Source organism: Hyla sarda, chromosome 1 (genome assembly GCF_029499605.1).
Source record: "Hyla sarda isolate aHylSar1 chromosome 1, aHylSar1.hap1, whole genome shotgun sequence".
Taxonomy (NCBI): domain Eukaryota; kingdom Metazoa; phylum Chordata; class Amphibia; order Anura; family Hylidae; genus Hyla; species Hyla sarda.
The window spans coordinates 560040547-560056831 of NC_079189.1; the positions used below are offsets into that span (position 1 = coordinate 560040547).

General features: G+C 46.5%; 1 protein-coding gene across 2 annotated transcripts in view; it reads left to right on the forward strand.

Annotated features, from left to right (window-relative positions):
- NOL6 (nucleolar protein 6) overlaps window positions 1-16285 on the forward strand; it is an 85164-nt gene that overhangs the window by 55836 nt on the left and 13043 nt on the right. The window contains exons 20-24 of one of the 2 annotated variants that reach the window (XM_056542724.1): window positions 5981-6133; window positions 6857-6954; window positions 8556-8680; window positions 11994-12083; window positions 12246-12471. In XM_056542724.1, the coding sequence (XP_056398699.1) occupies window positions 5981-6133; window positions 6857-6954; window positions 8556-8680; window positions 11994-12083; window positions 12246-12338 (559 nt within the window). In that variant the 3' untranslated portion in view covers window positions 12339-12471. Of the gene's footprint in view, window positions 1-5980; window positions 6134-6856; window positions 6955-8555; window positions 8681-11993; window positions 12084-12245; window positions 12472-16285 lie in introns of those variants that run through there. The other variant, XM_056542715.1, reaches the window with a different exon arrangement.

Here is a 16285-nt window from a genome sequence, read left to right on the forward strand (position 1 = left end):
TGAAACATATGTCAAATAGCACCCAGAAATGGATGGCAACAAAGTGCTGGAGAGTTCTGAAGTGGCTAGCAATGAGTCCAGATCCAAATCCCATTGAACACCTGCGGAGAGATCTTAATATTACTGTTGGGAAAAGGCGCCCTTCCAATGAGAGAGACCTGGAGCAGTTTGCAAAGGAAGAGTGGTCCAACATTCCGGCTGAGAGGTGTAAGAAGCTTATTGATGGTTATAGGAAGCTACTGATTTCAGTTATTTTTTCCATCCAAATATTAAGTTAAAGGGGTACTCCGGTGGAAAACTTTAAAAAAATAAAAATAATCAACTGGTGCCAGAAAGTTAAACAGATTTGTAAATTACTTCTATTAAAAAATCTTAATCCATCCAGTACTTATTAGCAGCTGTTTGCTACAGAGGAAATTATTTTCTTTTTTAATTTCTTTTTCTCGAGCGCTTCATTGGGGGGGGGGACAGGACCATGGGTATATGCTGCTTGCCACTAGGAGGCTGACACTAGGCAAAAAACAAAAGAAGGCTGGCTCCTCCTGGCAGGATATACCCGCCTCCTGGCTCTGAGCAACTCAGTTTTACCTTAGTGTCAGAGAAGGCTAGACGCAGGTCTGGAGCTCTCCAGAGCTGGTCCTCATTCTTTAGTTTTTTTCCTAGTTTTAGGGTATAATTAGATTTTCTCTCCCTTTTTTATTTTATCTAGCGTGGGGTGACAGGAGCATGTTGCCGACTGCTCCCCCACATGCGAGCTAGGGGCACGGTGCATTATGGATGGGCCGTTAACCCCTCCTCGCCAACGGCCAGCGCCTGATGGTGTACCTATGGTCCGGGTCCCTCAATCGCGCCTGTTCGCCATGTCGGCTTAAGGCAGGTGGCACTAGCTGGCTGAAGCCTTCAGAGGTAAGTTGTGGAGGTCCCTTTTTGGTAAGTATGGAGGTCCCTTTTGTTCTGTTAAGTTGCCGCCCGACTTCAGTGCAGGCAGTCCCCCTGTCCACAGCAGGTCCGGAGCTGCGGGCAAGTTGCTAATTTAGCCTGCGGCTCAGGCCTGCGCTTGGATCCGCCTACTCACAGAGTAGTGTGAGCAGTCTCCCTGTCTTCTGGCAGGTCCGGAGCTGCAGGTGGGTGGATCATTGAGCCCGCGGCTCGGGCCTGCGCTTAGCTCCGCCCACTCACAGAGCAGCGCGCCGTTGTCCCTGGCCCTCCTCCTAATCCTCCGGCCAGTCTTTTTCCAGCGCACGCTCCGTCCTCCTATCTCCTGGGAGCACGCGCGCGCGATGGGGCTGAACTTCTGAGTCGCCCTACGAGACGTCCTCGCTCGCTCTGTGGGATGCAGTGGCTCCTCCCCTTCTCCGGCTTTCCTCAGTGTGGACGTGCTCTGGCTCCGCTCAGCTGCTCCCGTGCTCCTGATCTGCTCAGCTGCTCGTCTCTTCTACCTGCTGGCCCACAGTGGTTCCTCCAGCTGTTTCCAGGACCCTCTCAGGACACAGGCCCCTGGGTGAGCTCACTCCTTGTCTGTGACTGTCTCTGGTTGTCTGACTTACTAATGCTCCTAATATCCAACCCCCCCCCCCCCTTCCCGGCAGGGTGCCACTGCGCTGGTCACTTACTGTGCCTGCTCAGGCTGGAAAGCCAAATTGCCAGTCGGTTCCTCCGAACCTACCTGTACGCTCTGTGCCTCCTTGCGTCCCAGTACTGTCCTGCCTACCGCCCAGGGTGGCCCTCCAGATGACGATCGGTCTGATCCCGCTCCGGAATGGGTCTCCTCCCTCTCCCAGTCCATCTCTGATTTGGCCAGGGTTTCCCGGGAGGTTGTGTCCGCGTTGGGGTGGTCCTCATCGTCCCTCCTCCCGCCCTTCCCTTCGGCCCTCCCGAGGCCGCTCGGGGTGCCTTTCCTCTCCTGAGTCGGACTGTCCGGGGCCTTCCCACTGGAGTTCCCGCTCCCATTCCGTCTCCTCTAGGCGTCAGCAACGGTCGCCCGGAGTCCACACCCGGTCTCCCCGCTCCAGGTCTACCTCCCCTTGCTCCAGATCTCCCCTGGAGCGCTCCCAGTCCCCTGGTGAGCGGGCGGACTCCGATTCGGATCCTCCCTCTGACTCGGAAGTGACTTCCCGCATGTCAGACATGGTGGAGAGTTTGGTGTCGGCAGTTAGGGACACCTTCCACTTGCAGGACCCGGTCTTCCGGGATGTTTCTTCGGGGTGCTTTGGTCCGCTCGGATTGCTGGGGTCCATGATCGTTAGTCTCAATTTCTTGGTCACTACCCTAGGATGATATAGTGTGCCTTTCTTCTAGGCAGCTCTCCAGGTTCTTTGGGCCTTAGTGATGGTTGAGGTCTCACATGTGCAGTGATCAGACCTGGACTCATCCACGATCCCATTTTGTGGGGCGGTTTTTCTGTACTGCACTTCCTGTCTCGTTATGGCGGTTTGTCGCCCGGAGCATTTCGCGTACGTTGCTTTTTCCTTGCTCTTCAGGTGTAGGTCTTCCAGGGGCCTCGGGAATCTCCACTTCCCTTGTTGGCCGATCCGGTGTTCCGGGATACTCCTTTTTGGGGTATTCCGCTCCTTTCCTGCCCGTTTGTTTTCAGTGTTCGTGTTTCAGGTGGTTCAGGCGCCTCTGGTTTCCAGGTCGCTCTCTCTGTTTTTCGGGATGCCCCTTCTCAGGGCATTTCGCTCCTTCCTCCTTTGGGGTCCATGTCCTCCCGAGTTGGATGGTGTTTTGGTCACCTGGATTACACCTGTCAAGCTACTGTTTCCTTCCGGGTGCTCCCGGCGGGCCCCGGGGACAGGGGTTTATGGTCTGCAGCTGCTCAGGTTTTTGTTCTCATGCACCAGACCTATCTAGAGCCGTTTCCGTTTCTTCTTTTTTTTTTTTTTCCTGTGTTTTTCTGGTCTCCACCTCCTGTGCTCGCCTTCCGCTCAGGCATACACGGCTCTCCTTGCTGTGTTCCTAGGAGTTGGTTTCCTTTCTGCTTCTGGGATGATTCCAGCCCATCTGGCTTCCTAGTCATCCTTTTCTTGTTTCTCTATTTGGCCCTGATGTCTTGGGTCTTTTGCAGTGGGCGGTTCATTCCTTGGCATCCTAATCCATCTTCATTGACGAGGAATCTTCCAAGAGCTCAGTTTCTGTGCCTCTTTTATCATTGGCCTGGGGACTCATCCGCAGACCTTGTGGACATGTGAGTTCGGTCTCTGGGCTGTTTCCCTTTCTCTGATGGTTGTTTTTCCCACTCTGGGGGGACTGCTTTGGTACGTCCCATCAGTATAGGTTTTCCCCAATGAAGAAGCGACCAAGAAAAGGAGATTATTTTCTAGGGTCCTTCGGACATGTTCTTTTTTGGCTTCTCCTACTGCTTTTGTGATGAAACTGGTTACCTCACTTCCAGTGGGCGGGTATATCCGGCCAGGGAGGAGCCGACTTTTTTTTCCTAGTGTCAGCGCCTCCTAGTAGCAAGAGCATATACCCATCAGTATAGGTGACCCCCAATGAAGGCTACGAGAGAGAGAGAGATTTTACAGTGAGTACTAAAAACATCTCCTTTTTTCTGCTCAGTCAGATTCACAGACTGGGAAGGGGCATTACCCAGCAGGCATGACATCATCTGAAGCCATACATGGGAGAACTTCCTCCCTCACTCCGTTACACTCAGCCCAGTTCAGTGTGTGAGATGAGTTATGATTGGCTAAGGCTGCACACACACCCTCAGCACTCCAGACTGCATTTCCTGATTTTGGACTTCTGCCAGGCCAGCAGGAGTCCAAAGTCTGTGCAAAAGATGGTGGGAAATGTGCTCTGGACAAGTAGGGAGACACCTAGTGGCAGCTTTTTTTAAACAGTAAAGAAAAACATTTTTTTTTAAAACTATATTAGAAAGATTTTTTTATTTACCATAAGGAGTACAATAGCAAAAATTAGTTTTAATGATAGTGCCCATTTATTGAACTGTGCTGTTGTCTCTTCACTAATAACTGCTGTTGTCTGATCCCTAATGAACAGTGCCACTGCACCCTAATAAATGTTGCCACTGTGTGTCCTTCTAATGAATTCTGCCACTGCCTCCTAATAAACGGTGCCCCTGCCTCTTAATAAACTGTATCACTGCCCCCTAATGAACTGTACCACTGTTCCCTAATACAAATGTAGATAGTAGATTCAGCTTACCTATATCAGGCTGGCTGCAGCATAGATAGATTAGGACGACACTATCACAATAGAAGAAAAAGATATGAAGTCCAGTGCAGGTGCAAGAAACCTGAAACGCATAATTTCCTGTTCCACTTTGCTTGTGTTTATGCCGTCTATGGAATAAATCCAAGTTTCTTAAACAACTTGCTGTGTTGGACTATATCTTTTTCTTTTACTATCCCCTAATGAACTGTGCCACTGTGTGTTCTCAATATGTGCCTCTGCCTCCTAATGAACTGTGCCACTGCCTCTTAATGAACTGTGTCACTTCCCCCTAATGAACTGTGCCACTGCCTCCTAATGAACTGTGCCACTGCCCCCTAATGAACTGTGCCACTGCCCCCTAATGAACTGTGCCACTGCCCCCTAATGAACTGTGCCACTGCCCCCTAATGAACTGTGCCACTGCCCCCTAATGAACTGTGCCACTGCCCCCTAATGAACTGTGCCACTGCCCCTTAATGAACTGTGCCACTGCCCCTTAATGAACTGTGCCACTGCCCCCTAATGAACTGTGCCACTGCCCCCTAATGAACTGTGCCACTGCCCCCTAATGAACTGTGCCACTGCCCCCTAATGAACTGTGCCACTGCCTCCTAATGAACTGTGCCACTGCCTCCTAATGAACTGTGCCACTGCCTCCTAATGAACTGTGCCACTGCCCCCTAATGAACTGTGCCACTGCCCCCTAATGAACTGTGCCACTGCCCCCTAATGAACTGTGCCACTGCCCCCTAATGAACTGTGCCACTGCCCCCTAATGAACTGTGCCACTGCCCCCTAATGAACTGTGCCACTGCCCCCTAATGAACTGTGCCACTGCCCCCTAATGAACTGTGCCACTGCCCCCTAATGAACTGTGCCACTGCCCCCTAATGAACTGTGCCACTGCCCCCTAATGAACTGTGCCACTGCCCCCTAATGAACTGTGCCACTGCCCCCTAATGAACTGTGCCACTGCCCCCTAATGAACTGTGCCACTGCCCCCTAATGAACTGTGCCACTGCCCCCTAATGAACTGTGCCACTGTGCCACTGCCCCCTAATGAACTGTGCCACTGCCCCCTAATGAACTGTGCCACTGCCCCCTAATGAACTGTGCCACTGCCCCCTAATGAACTGTGCCACTGCCCCTAATTAACTGGGCCACTCCCTCCTAATGAACTGGGCCACTGCCTCCTAATGAACTTTGCCACTGCCCCCTAATGATCTGGGCCACTGCCTCCTAATGAACTGGGCCACTGCCCCCTAATGAACTGTGCCACTGCCCCCTAATGAACTGGGCCACTGCCCTTTAATGAACTGGGCCACTGCCCTTTAATGAACTGTGCCACTGACAGGTAAGGACCCCTGTAATAGATGATTACAGGTTTTTTTTTTAAGGTAATGGCAGTAAGAAAGTATCTCTTTATTGAGAGCAAATAGGGATCTTGAAAGTAGTATTAAAAATGTGCAAAACTTTTTTCATTATACAATTGTATATGAAATTTGCATTAAAAACAGTTTTATTGCATTAGGGGAAAAAAAGTTAGAGGCCATTTAGGGTATATTCACACATACAGTATCCTGCACATATTTGATGCGCAGGATTTGAAGCTGCAGATTTGAAGCTGAGTTCATGTGTTTATATTGAACCCTGTAGCATAGAATCTGCAGCTTTAAATCTTGCGCATCAAATATGCACAGGATACTGTATGTGTGAACACATCCTTAAGGTGCGTAAGTAAGTTGTATGCACCATGCTGGGTCCTTTGGAGGATCAATTCTCATCTCATTGTTTGTCTCCTCAGTCTCCATCAGCAGCTTCCAGCATTTGGGGCAACATCCCGTCTTGCTAAGCGCTGGATCAGTTCTCAGCTCCTTGACGGCTGCATCTCGGACGAGTGTGTGGATCTCCTGGTGGCGTATCTCTTCCTGCATCCTGTGCCCTTCACTGCTCCAAGGTACCGTCTCAAACTAAAACACATCACGATTTCCTGCCTTACTTAACATCTTCCATGATGTCTTAGGGTAGGGTCACACATTGACTTCAATGGGTAGGAAAACACGCAGCAGCAAATGCCTAGCAAAATACTGCACACGTGATCCTACCTTTTAAGGGGGTTCTCCACCTCTAAACATCTTATGCCATATCCAAAGGATAGGGTATAAGATGTCTGAACGGGGGGGTCCGGCCACTGGGACCCTCCGCAGTCTGTGGCGTGGTATGGTAGTCTGTTGAACCTAGGAAAATACTTGATGTATGCAGAATTTGTGGACCAGACCATCAGCTTTGTGGATTGGTGGCATTTTAGCAACCTGGTTTCCACAATCCCTGTTTATTAGAATCCCCCCTATTAGGACTGCCATAGTTCAGATGGTCTCTTTGGATCAGCCCTTCAATGAGTGTTTAGTTTCCCTGCAGCGCCACAAACTGGGAAGATGAAGCATTATGCACTGTCCATGAAGAGTACTGACATGTCAGGTCCTACTCACTTTGCAGCTGGGTTCTACTCTGGCTAATAGAGGAGAGTCTTGAAATGGGGACACCCAACACCCTTGCTTAACTTAGATTTCAGTAGGGTGTTGAAAAATAGGGTTTCTAAACTAGGATAAGTTTGAAACGTGACCTCACTTAATGATGTCACATCCAGAGATCTTCACCTTTCTTGTCCTTTCTTCTTCAGTTCCCCCCAGGTGGGCTTCCTCCGGTTCCTCAATCTCTTGGCCTCATATGACTGGAAGAACAGCCCCCTCATTGTAAACCTCAATGGAGACCTGACAGGTACGTGTTTCATTATACCAAATTGTTTACAATCTCTGAAATTGGTCTTCTTACTTTCAAATGAAGTTTCACTTTTCTTGATTCTTTTCTGTATATGTTTAACGGACTGTGCAGATTTCCAGCTTGTGCATGTAGAATATCTGGAAATAAAGCAATGGTGTTGTTGTTCCTGGTGTCATTCAGCAGCCAAATGCTTGGGGCCACAGTGGCCACAAGAGAGGAAGGTGGCTCTTAAGCTAGTTTGTGTGAAGCAGTGCTATGTTGGTGTATAGCTGTGGGATAGTAAGTGTATATGCGAATGATGATAAAAAGCCTGTTGTTCAAGCACATACCAATGATAAGTGTGCATGTTTATCAGACGCGTTTCATGTGCATGCGAATGATGAAAAGCGTGCATTCACTTGAAACGTCTGTTAAAACTCTTAGATGTGCTGACACTGGTGTGTTGTACTGCTTGTAACCTACAGTAAAGCTGAAGTTTTGCTTTAGTAGTGCTGGATCATCTGTTTATTAGGCATGCTGCTGCTTTGCACCTGGCTGATCTGCAGATCCGAGCCCAACCACATGGGAAGGAGGTGAGCTGGGCTTCGTTTACAATTACACAGCAGCCTTCCATTGTCTTCAGTGGATTCTGCTGCTCTGTGCACAGCTCCAGACTCTGCTGAAAGAATGGTCATGTTCATTCTTTTGGCGTAAACCATTCGGATATGCCTTGCTGTCTATGAAGACAGTAGTTGGTGTCCGCAGTAGAAGGAATCTCTGCCCGGACATTTTGTAGTGTAAATCTTCCCTTAGTATCTGTGCATATATTACAAACTTTGACAGTAAAGAAGCACTCTGGAATTTTTCTTGCTTTTATAGTGCAGCATCCTTGTCCCTATCTTTCATATAAAATAGGGACAAGGACCATTGACATTATTCAGAATATTGGGGGCAGACTAGATAGGCCAAATGGTTCTTATCTGCCAACACATTCTATGTTTCTATAAAGCATAGGCGATTATTAGAGAATAATGTGCTTGTGCTTACCTGTTTTAGCATGAATCCTCTGGCTAAGAGTGCGGAATTTGGTTACTGCACCTAGTCATGAAGTTGCTGGTGCTTGACCACATCCAGGTGAACCCATTAGACTTATAAGTGGGCAGAAGTGATTTAACCTATAACCACAATTGAAGTACCTGCCCCCTCAGCCTATCACTGTTTGGAGTGGTGCCCGCTCTTGGGCAGTAATTGGCTGAGCTGGCACATCATGATCTGACATCTCACCTCGAAAGCAGGGAAAAGAGAATAGTCCAGTGTTTTCCAACCAGGGTGCCTCCAGGTGTTTCAAAACTACAACTCCCAGCATGCCCGGACAGCCTTTGGCTCTCCGGGCATGCTGGGGGTTGTAGTTTTGCAACACCTGGAGGCACCCTGGTTTGGAAACACTGGACTAGCAGGAGGGAGGCTGGAAGGCTACGGGCAGAAAAGACTTCTCAGAACGGAATTATGAGTGCAGCTTTGGAATATATAATAGACTGTAACTTAGGACATGTTTGTCAAATACTTTAATGTATCTACCATGTGATTTTAGTGTATGGCTTTCTTTCTGTTTTGCTCAGATGATGACCTCGTAGAGATTCAGAATGACTTTACTTCAGCGCGCACTGAGCTCCCGGTGATGTTTATCGCTACACCAAAAGACAGGAAAATGTCAGTGTGGACCAAAGAGAAGCCAACTGCTCAGGTATCGGAATCACAGGCGTCATCTTCTTCATGTGTTTGAAGTACAAGACTCCATCTTGTATCTACAGTCTCTTTCTCTCAGCCCAGTTCACACCTCCGGGCAGATTCCGCTTACAGCAGCTTCCTCCGGAGCCAGCAATCTGCTATGAACAGTAAGCGCTGTCCCATTCACTAAAACACAGTGCTGGGACTTCTCCGACATGTTTTATATACTGGCGGAATCCAATTTCCATAGTGTGGACTGAGCAGCAGAATTCCATTAAGATCACTAGGAGTCTACTGCAAGTGAAATCCGTAGTAACAGTGAGCCCTAAGTTTAGGGGTTTTGCCTTCTTTTTTCTAGATAGGAAGTAGCTGTCTGCCATGTATCACGGTCAGTCAAATGTGGCTGCTTCTTGTGTCACCTGGTTACTTGAAGGCTCCCCTTCTCTGGTCTTCGTCTCACTGTGCAGAGACATGCTTGATTAAAGGGGAATTCCACAAAAAATTGTATTTCTCCTATATGCACAGGCTGCTGGAATCAAAATAATAAACTTTGACTTACCTTTTGCCGCTTCCCAGGTGCCTGTGTCCTCCAGCCTCGGTCTTCTTCTGGCATTTGGGGCCCAACATGTCACATTGCAGCTCAGCTAATCACAGGCCACATCGATGTCCCACCTCGGCCGGTGATAGGCTGATCGGCAATGTCATAAAACAGTCTTCTTTGGCAGGAGATCGGGCATATAGGAGAAATAAAAATTTTCATAGGAGTTTCCCTCTAAAATCGTGCCTTTAAGTTGCGAAGTGTCCTGACACTAAGTTATAGCCTGTCTTAGTCCACACGTTGCAACTGTGAGGCGGTAGTGTGCTACGTTGCTGGGAAACGCGGCTAAACCGTACATGGTTTATTGCGACTTTCCACGGTTTCATAATAGTAAAAGGTGAAGCATATGTTATTTTTGCTTCACCCTTATAGGTGCTCAGCAGTTAGAAAAGAAGGAAAACAAAGTCAGCTCCCGACCCATGTGAACTTAATCCAGTATAGAAAGCGAAATCTTAGGTGGGAGCGCAGAAGAGCATCGAGCCAGATCCCGTATAGTATGCAGGCAATGGAAAAAAGTCCAGCTCCTAAGTTGGAAAAAAAAAGAAAAAAACTAAACATGGAAAAAAAAATAAATAAATAAATAAACTTGTCTGTGAAAACGAAAGAAACACTGACGCGTTTCAAGCTTCAAGAGCTCTTAGCCATGGCATGCCTTTAAGCTCGAAGCGCGTTGACATTTCTTTTGTTTTTACAGACCTGTTTTAGTTTTAGTTTTTTGTTTTAACATGATATCATTAAAATATTGTGTTTTCATTTTTTTCCAACTTTGTAGCTGGATTTAGTCTTTTTCCATTGCCTGCTCAGCAGTTATGTCTTGACGACAAGCTTGCTGACTGTTTTCAATAATGACCAAAGCAACAGAAATCCTTAAAAAACTAATAGGAAACCAGCAGAAACAAAAATCTGTGGATGTAAGTATAGCGTGATATACTGTATTACATAACTCAAGATAGAGATAAGTAGCAAAGTTACTCAATATGTAGATTTTACTGTACATGAAATGTCAAAAGTAATGGTAGTGTTTAGTCAGCAGGCAGATGTTAGTCGCCTCTGTGTAACTTCCTTTGGGGGTTATTATTCACAGATTTATATATGTCAATAGCCTGATAACATCAGCCATGTAATGCTCCCATCTATCCTCACGTGTCCTGGTGATGGGGTTGGGGTGAGAACCACTGGTCGCCTCCTTGGGCGAAATTTCCAGACATTGCTGACGTAAGACGACACTGGGGCATGTCGGGTCTTGGTCCCTGCAATCTTTACCAACCTGGCACAGCTGTAAAGCAACAAGCGCTCCATTTTTAGAGGCTTTGAAGAAGGAAAAAAAAAGAAAAGAAATAAAGCCGGGGGCACTGCTCCATCTTGGCACGTTGACATTAATCTTTCAGAAGGTGTGAACTAAGTCTTTCCGGCTGAATTAAAGTCTGCATTAATTAAGCGTGCATCCGTCATTGTGCAGATAGCAAGTCTGTGCAAGGGGGAGAGTGCTACCAGGCATAGCAGCCCTTCCCGTGCCCATCGTGCCCAGGCTGGTCAGTGAGCGCCATGACTAGTTTTAATGTTTTCCAACCTGTGACTATCCAGCTTTTCCAGAACTACAACTCCCATCATGCCCTGACAGCTGTAGGCATGATGGGAGTAGTTATGCCACAGCTGGAGAGCCACAGGTTGGGATGCACTTTCAGGATCTTTGATTACCTTCAGTGTATAGGAACCGTACTTAGCTAGTCTATGTTTGTCAGCAAACTATTTGCAGGCTTTCTTGTATCTCACCTTTTGAAGAGGTTTTCTTCTGGGATGACAGCCATGAAGACCCATTTGCAGGATATGGGCTGAGCACTGACAGACTGTCTTCTTTAACCCCTGCAGCAATGCTGACAGCACTCATACGTCTATTTCCCAAAGATAACCTCTAGATATTACGCTAAGCACTTGCACCTAACTTCTTTGGTCAATATTTGTGAAGCCTCTTCTCTGAAACTGCTGTATAGGCTTGCTCACCTTGCTGCAGCTCAGTTTCAGGGTCTTGAGGTGGCCATGAGGTGCCATGTTGAACTTTCAGGGGGAGATTTATCAAAACCCGTCCAGAGGAAAAGTTGCCCAGTTGCCTATAGCAACCAATCAGCTCACGTCTTTCATTTTTAACAAGGCCTCTTCAAAATGAAGGAAGCAATCGGATTGGTTGCTATAGGCAACTGGGCAACTTTTTCTTTGGACAGGTTTTGATAAATCTCCCCCTCAGTGACTAGTATTAGAGCGTGTAGAAGCCAAACCACCAACTTAAGACACCTGATACCTTGTAACACTAACGAGTCACTTAACACCGGAGAGGGGAAATTGCTAATTGGGCCCCATTGGGGCATATTAATAGGATAGAAAATAAGTATTTGGTTGGTGGAGTCTGACCACTGGGGCACCTTTAGATTACAAGAATGGGGTCTCTCATCCTCCCCTGTGGTTAGGTGATAAGTAATAACCAGGGGTTTACCAGAAATAGAAAACCAGAGCTAATATCTTCCATAAATATCGCCACCCCAGTCCCCAGGTTCTGTGTGGTATTACAGCTCAGTTCCATTGAAGTGAATGGAAACACATTGTAATACAACATGCAACCTGAGGACAGGGGTGGCGATGAAAAAAAGCAAACCTGTCCTTATTGCAGGTGATGGTCTTGTGCGCTCCTTGGTTGGAGCAGTCTGTAAAGCTTTTTTGCATTTCTTTTTTTTTCTAGTTCTTGCAGCGTCTCATCATCCTTGCCTCTGAGTCTCTAGTGATCCTGGAGAAGCAGCTGATGGAGCCGTCAGAAAGCAATGACATTAAGGTAAGTGATGATTCAGGACCACAAGATCAGTACATGTCCAGTATCAGGCTACAATGAAAAATATTTTATGTCTTTAAATTACGGGGGAGGGGGGTGTAGAATGATTTCAAATTAACTACAGATTCATAAATAACTTCTATTTAAAAATCTTAATCCTTCCAGTACTTATCAGCTGCTGTATACTACAGAGGAAAATGTATAGTTCCTTCCAGTCTGACCACAGTGCTCTCTGCAGACACCTCTGTCCATGTCTAGAACTGTCCGGAGCAGGATTTAATCCCCATAGCGAACCTCTCCGTTCTCCAGCTATTGCAAAACTACAAGTCCCAGCATACCCGGACAGCCAAAGGTGTGATTTGGAAAAAAAAATGGCAAGCTCTGGATCACCAGCAGGGGGCACTGTGCGACCCAATTTAGAAATTAATGTTGAATAAATCTAAGTTTCTATAAATGACGATCTGACAAGTGATACAGTAGAGTGGTCTCTTCAAAAGAACAGAGATTACTGTAGAAAAAGAAATGGATTTCAGCATCCTCTCTACATCCTTTTAGTAGTGCGGCCGCTTTGTCCATTACTCATTTTCTCCTGAAGGGGGCGCAAAAGTTTCCCATCACGAACAACAACTGAGGCAGAAACAGATGTGTCCTGGTCAATGTAAAACGCTTCTCACATGGCAGACATCTCTACTTCTCAGATCTTGTCACTTCCATGCAGGGGCCGCCCTGATGTTTTAGGAGTAGTCATAAGTACAGTGTATGTAATAGGTCAGTGGTCTTCAATCTGTGGACCTCCAGATGTTTCAAAACTACAACTCCCAGCATGCCCGGACAGCCGTTGGCTGTCCGGGCATGCTGGGAGTTGTAGTTTTGCAACATCTGGTGGTCCGCAGGTTGAAGACCACTGTAATTGGTGGATTTATCATACTAATATAACACTTGAAGAAAAGGAATACATGAGTATTATAATAGTATTATTATAATTTGGGCCTCCTGTAGATGCTCCCCAAAAAGGGTTGTTTCTGGGTGGACCAGGGATAGGGCTTAAAAAATGCCCCTCATATGGGCGATAAGGGATAGTTAGTGGGTACAACTTGGGAGAAGCTACTACACATATAATACAGAAGGCCCCCTACTAGGCAGCATTATGTACAATATGAAGCCGACAATCTACCCTGTTAGTTAAGTGAGGACTATCTTTCAGTAGTTTAAGCTAAGCCTTCCTCTGATGTACCCACTTGCACTGTAGTCTATTGCCCCCTGCAGCTGTATGCAGCTTCTATGCCAGTGTTTCCCAACCAGGGGGCCTCCAGCTGTTGCAAAACTACAACTCCCAGCATGCTGGGAGTTGTAGTCTTGCAAGAGCTGGAGGCAGACTAGTTGGAAAATTCTGTTCTATGCATTAGTCACTGTTAGTCAGTGTGTGCATTCTCTGCTTAGCAGGAGTACTCTGTGGCTGCCTATGCAGGGAATGTCGGAGCTTTATGGCAGGGCTTGACAAATCCTGGGCGGCAGGTCGGAACAGTGACTAAATGACTGTCCATCCTTAAAAAAGAACAAAAAAACAGTTTTACTTACCTCTGCCTACGTTCCTGTGTGGATCCCCCATTCTGCCTTCAGTCGGCGCTCTGGTGTTACAGAAGCAGCAGACTACAGGTGACTGCTGCAGCCAATCAGCTACCTTGTTGGTGACTCTCTGTACTCAGATGAGGGTACTATAATGGTTGTGACACAAGACAGTGAGGGGACAGTAATAACTGACACAGAGGGAAATAAGGGGGACTATACTGACTGTGACACACGGGGGAGATGAGGGGACTATAATAACTGACAAGGGGAGATGAGAGGACAATAATGACTGTGACACACGGGGGAGATGAGGGGACTATAATAACTGACACGGGGAGATGAGAGGACAATACTGACTGTGACACACGGGGGAGATGAGGGGACTATAATAACTGACACGGAGAGATGAGAGGACAATACTGACTGTGACACACGGGGGAGATGAGGGGACTATAATAACTGACAAAGGGAGATGAGAGGACTATACTGACTGTGACACACGGGGGAGATGAGGGGACAATAATAACTGACAAGGGGAGATGAGAGGACAATACTGACTGTGACACACGGGGGAGATGAGGGGACTATCTCTCATCTTTGACACGGAGAGATGAGAGGACAATACTGACTGTGACACACGGGGGAGATGAGGGGACTATAATAACTGACACGGAGAGATGAGAGGACAATACTGACTGTGACACACGGGGGAGATGAGGGGACTATAATAACTGACACGGAGAGATGAGAGGACAATACTGACTGTGACACACGGGGGAGATGAGGGGACTATAATAACTGACACGGAGAGATGAGAGGACAATACTGACTGTGACACACGGGGGAGATGAGGGGACTATAATAACTGACACGGAGAGATGAGAGGACAATACTGACTGTGACACATGGGGGAGATGAGGGGACACTAATGACTGACACAGGGGAGAGATAAGGGAACACATAACTGTGACAAAAGGGAGAAATGAGTAGACACTAATAACTGAGACACACGAGGGGAGAATTTTTTAACATTTTTTTTTAACAAATCTGATTTTATTAAATATTCAAAACAATTCAAACAATGGATAACAGATTATGGTGGGGTACAATTAGTAAAATGCATAGAAATCTAGATATACATGCATGAAAATATTCAAAGAGGTGCACAGTAAGTATAAGCGCTGAGCTTCTGAGTACCCATTAGCTTTTGAGACCAACTTTTAAAAGAAACCAGATGGATGTTCCTTGAATTCTTAACAATTTGTCTAGCCATGGCTTAAAGGGTTTAGCTAATTTCCAAAAACAGCACCACATCTGTGTGGTACAACTTGGCTACCATTCACTTCAATGGAACGGAGTTGCAATACCACACACAATCTGAGGACAGGGGTGGCGCTTTATTTTTATTTTTTTCCATTAGAAGAAATTAGCATTGTTTTCCAATTCCTTGATAACCCCTTTTTATGCAGCTCCATGCTTTTATCAGCTGGTAAAAATAACTGTCCAGAAAACATGGCCTTCAGGGAAGTGTATGTTTTTCTATGGGGTTACCAGGTTTATGGCACTGTGGAATAAATTCCCCCTATATAAAAATAAATAATATAAAATATTTTATAAAAATAAGTGTTAAGGAGAAGCTAATGGAAAGTTTAGACAGTAACAGAAAGGGAGAACCTTCCAGAGAGTAGGTGCAGCACCAGAGAAGAGTTTGCTGGACATTGTGATTACCCCCCAAAAAAAGTTTCTTCCTATCATAGGAAAGTGGACTGACAGGTTATATAAGGACTAGATTGGCCTTTCTTTTTTTTCTGCTTTAAGACTGCCTGGCTGAGTACCTCAATGACTGCCGGGATTATACAATTAGTCAGAGGTGAAAAAAAGAGCGGAACAAAATTAGTCTTATCATTGTTAAGAATTTGATATCAAGCCAGATCAATTAGGAATAAAGGAAGAAAAGGAAGACTCTTTAGGAGGTGGATCAATAGAAGGACATAGCGATTTGGCACCGAGGGTGAACGTGGTGAAAACTCGCCCATCACTTTAAAGCTTCAGTGCATAGGCAATAATCCCATGGTGCCGCTCGTGAAGCTTCCATGCGCCCTAATAGCATTAGCTCTAATCGGCCATGAAATAGACGTGATCGGTTGAAGACACGTGTCGTCTTGTCTACAGTGAGAAATAAACAATAGATTGTCACGTGCGAACCTTATAAAGGCTGAATGCCCCTAAATGATAGAGGGGTTATGGTCAACCACCAACACCATCCTTCTCCCAAGATTGCAATTTTTATGGAAGTTAAATGCACCGATTTCCATTAAAACCTATCCACTAGCAGGGGGCAGGACTTCTGGTCTTCACATATGCCAGTGTTTCCCAGCCAGGATGCCTCCAGCTGTTGCAAAACTACAACTCTCAGCTCATGCTGGGAGTTGTAGTTTTGCTACAGCTGGGGGCATCCTGGTTTCAAAACGGACATATGCAGTGGGTATGGAAAGTGATAGTCATGTAGTCACGTCCACTGTTGTCCTGCTAGCATGCACAGTGATACCACTAATTTGCGTCTCCCAGGCCTGCAGAACACTTCTTTACCCGACCTATGGCATAAATGTACATAATGGGTTTTTTTGCGGGTTTTC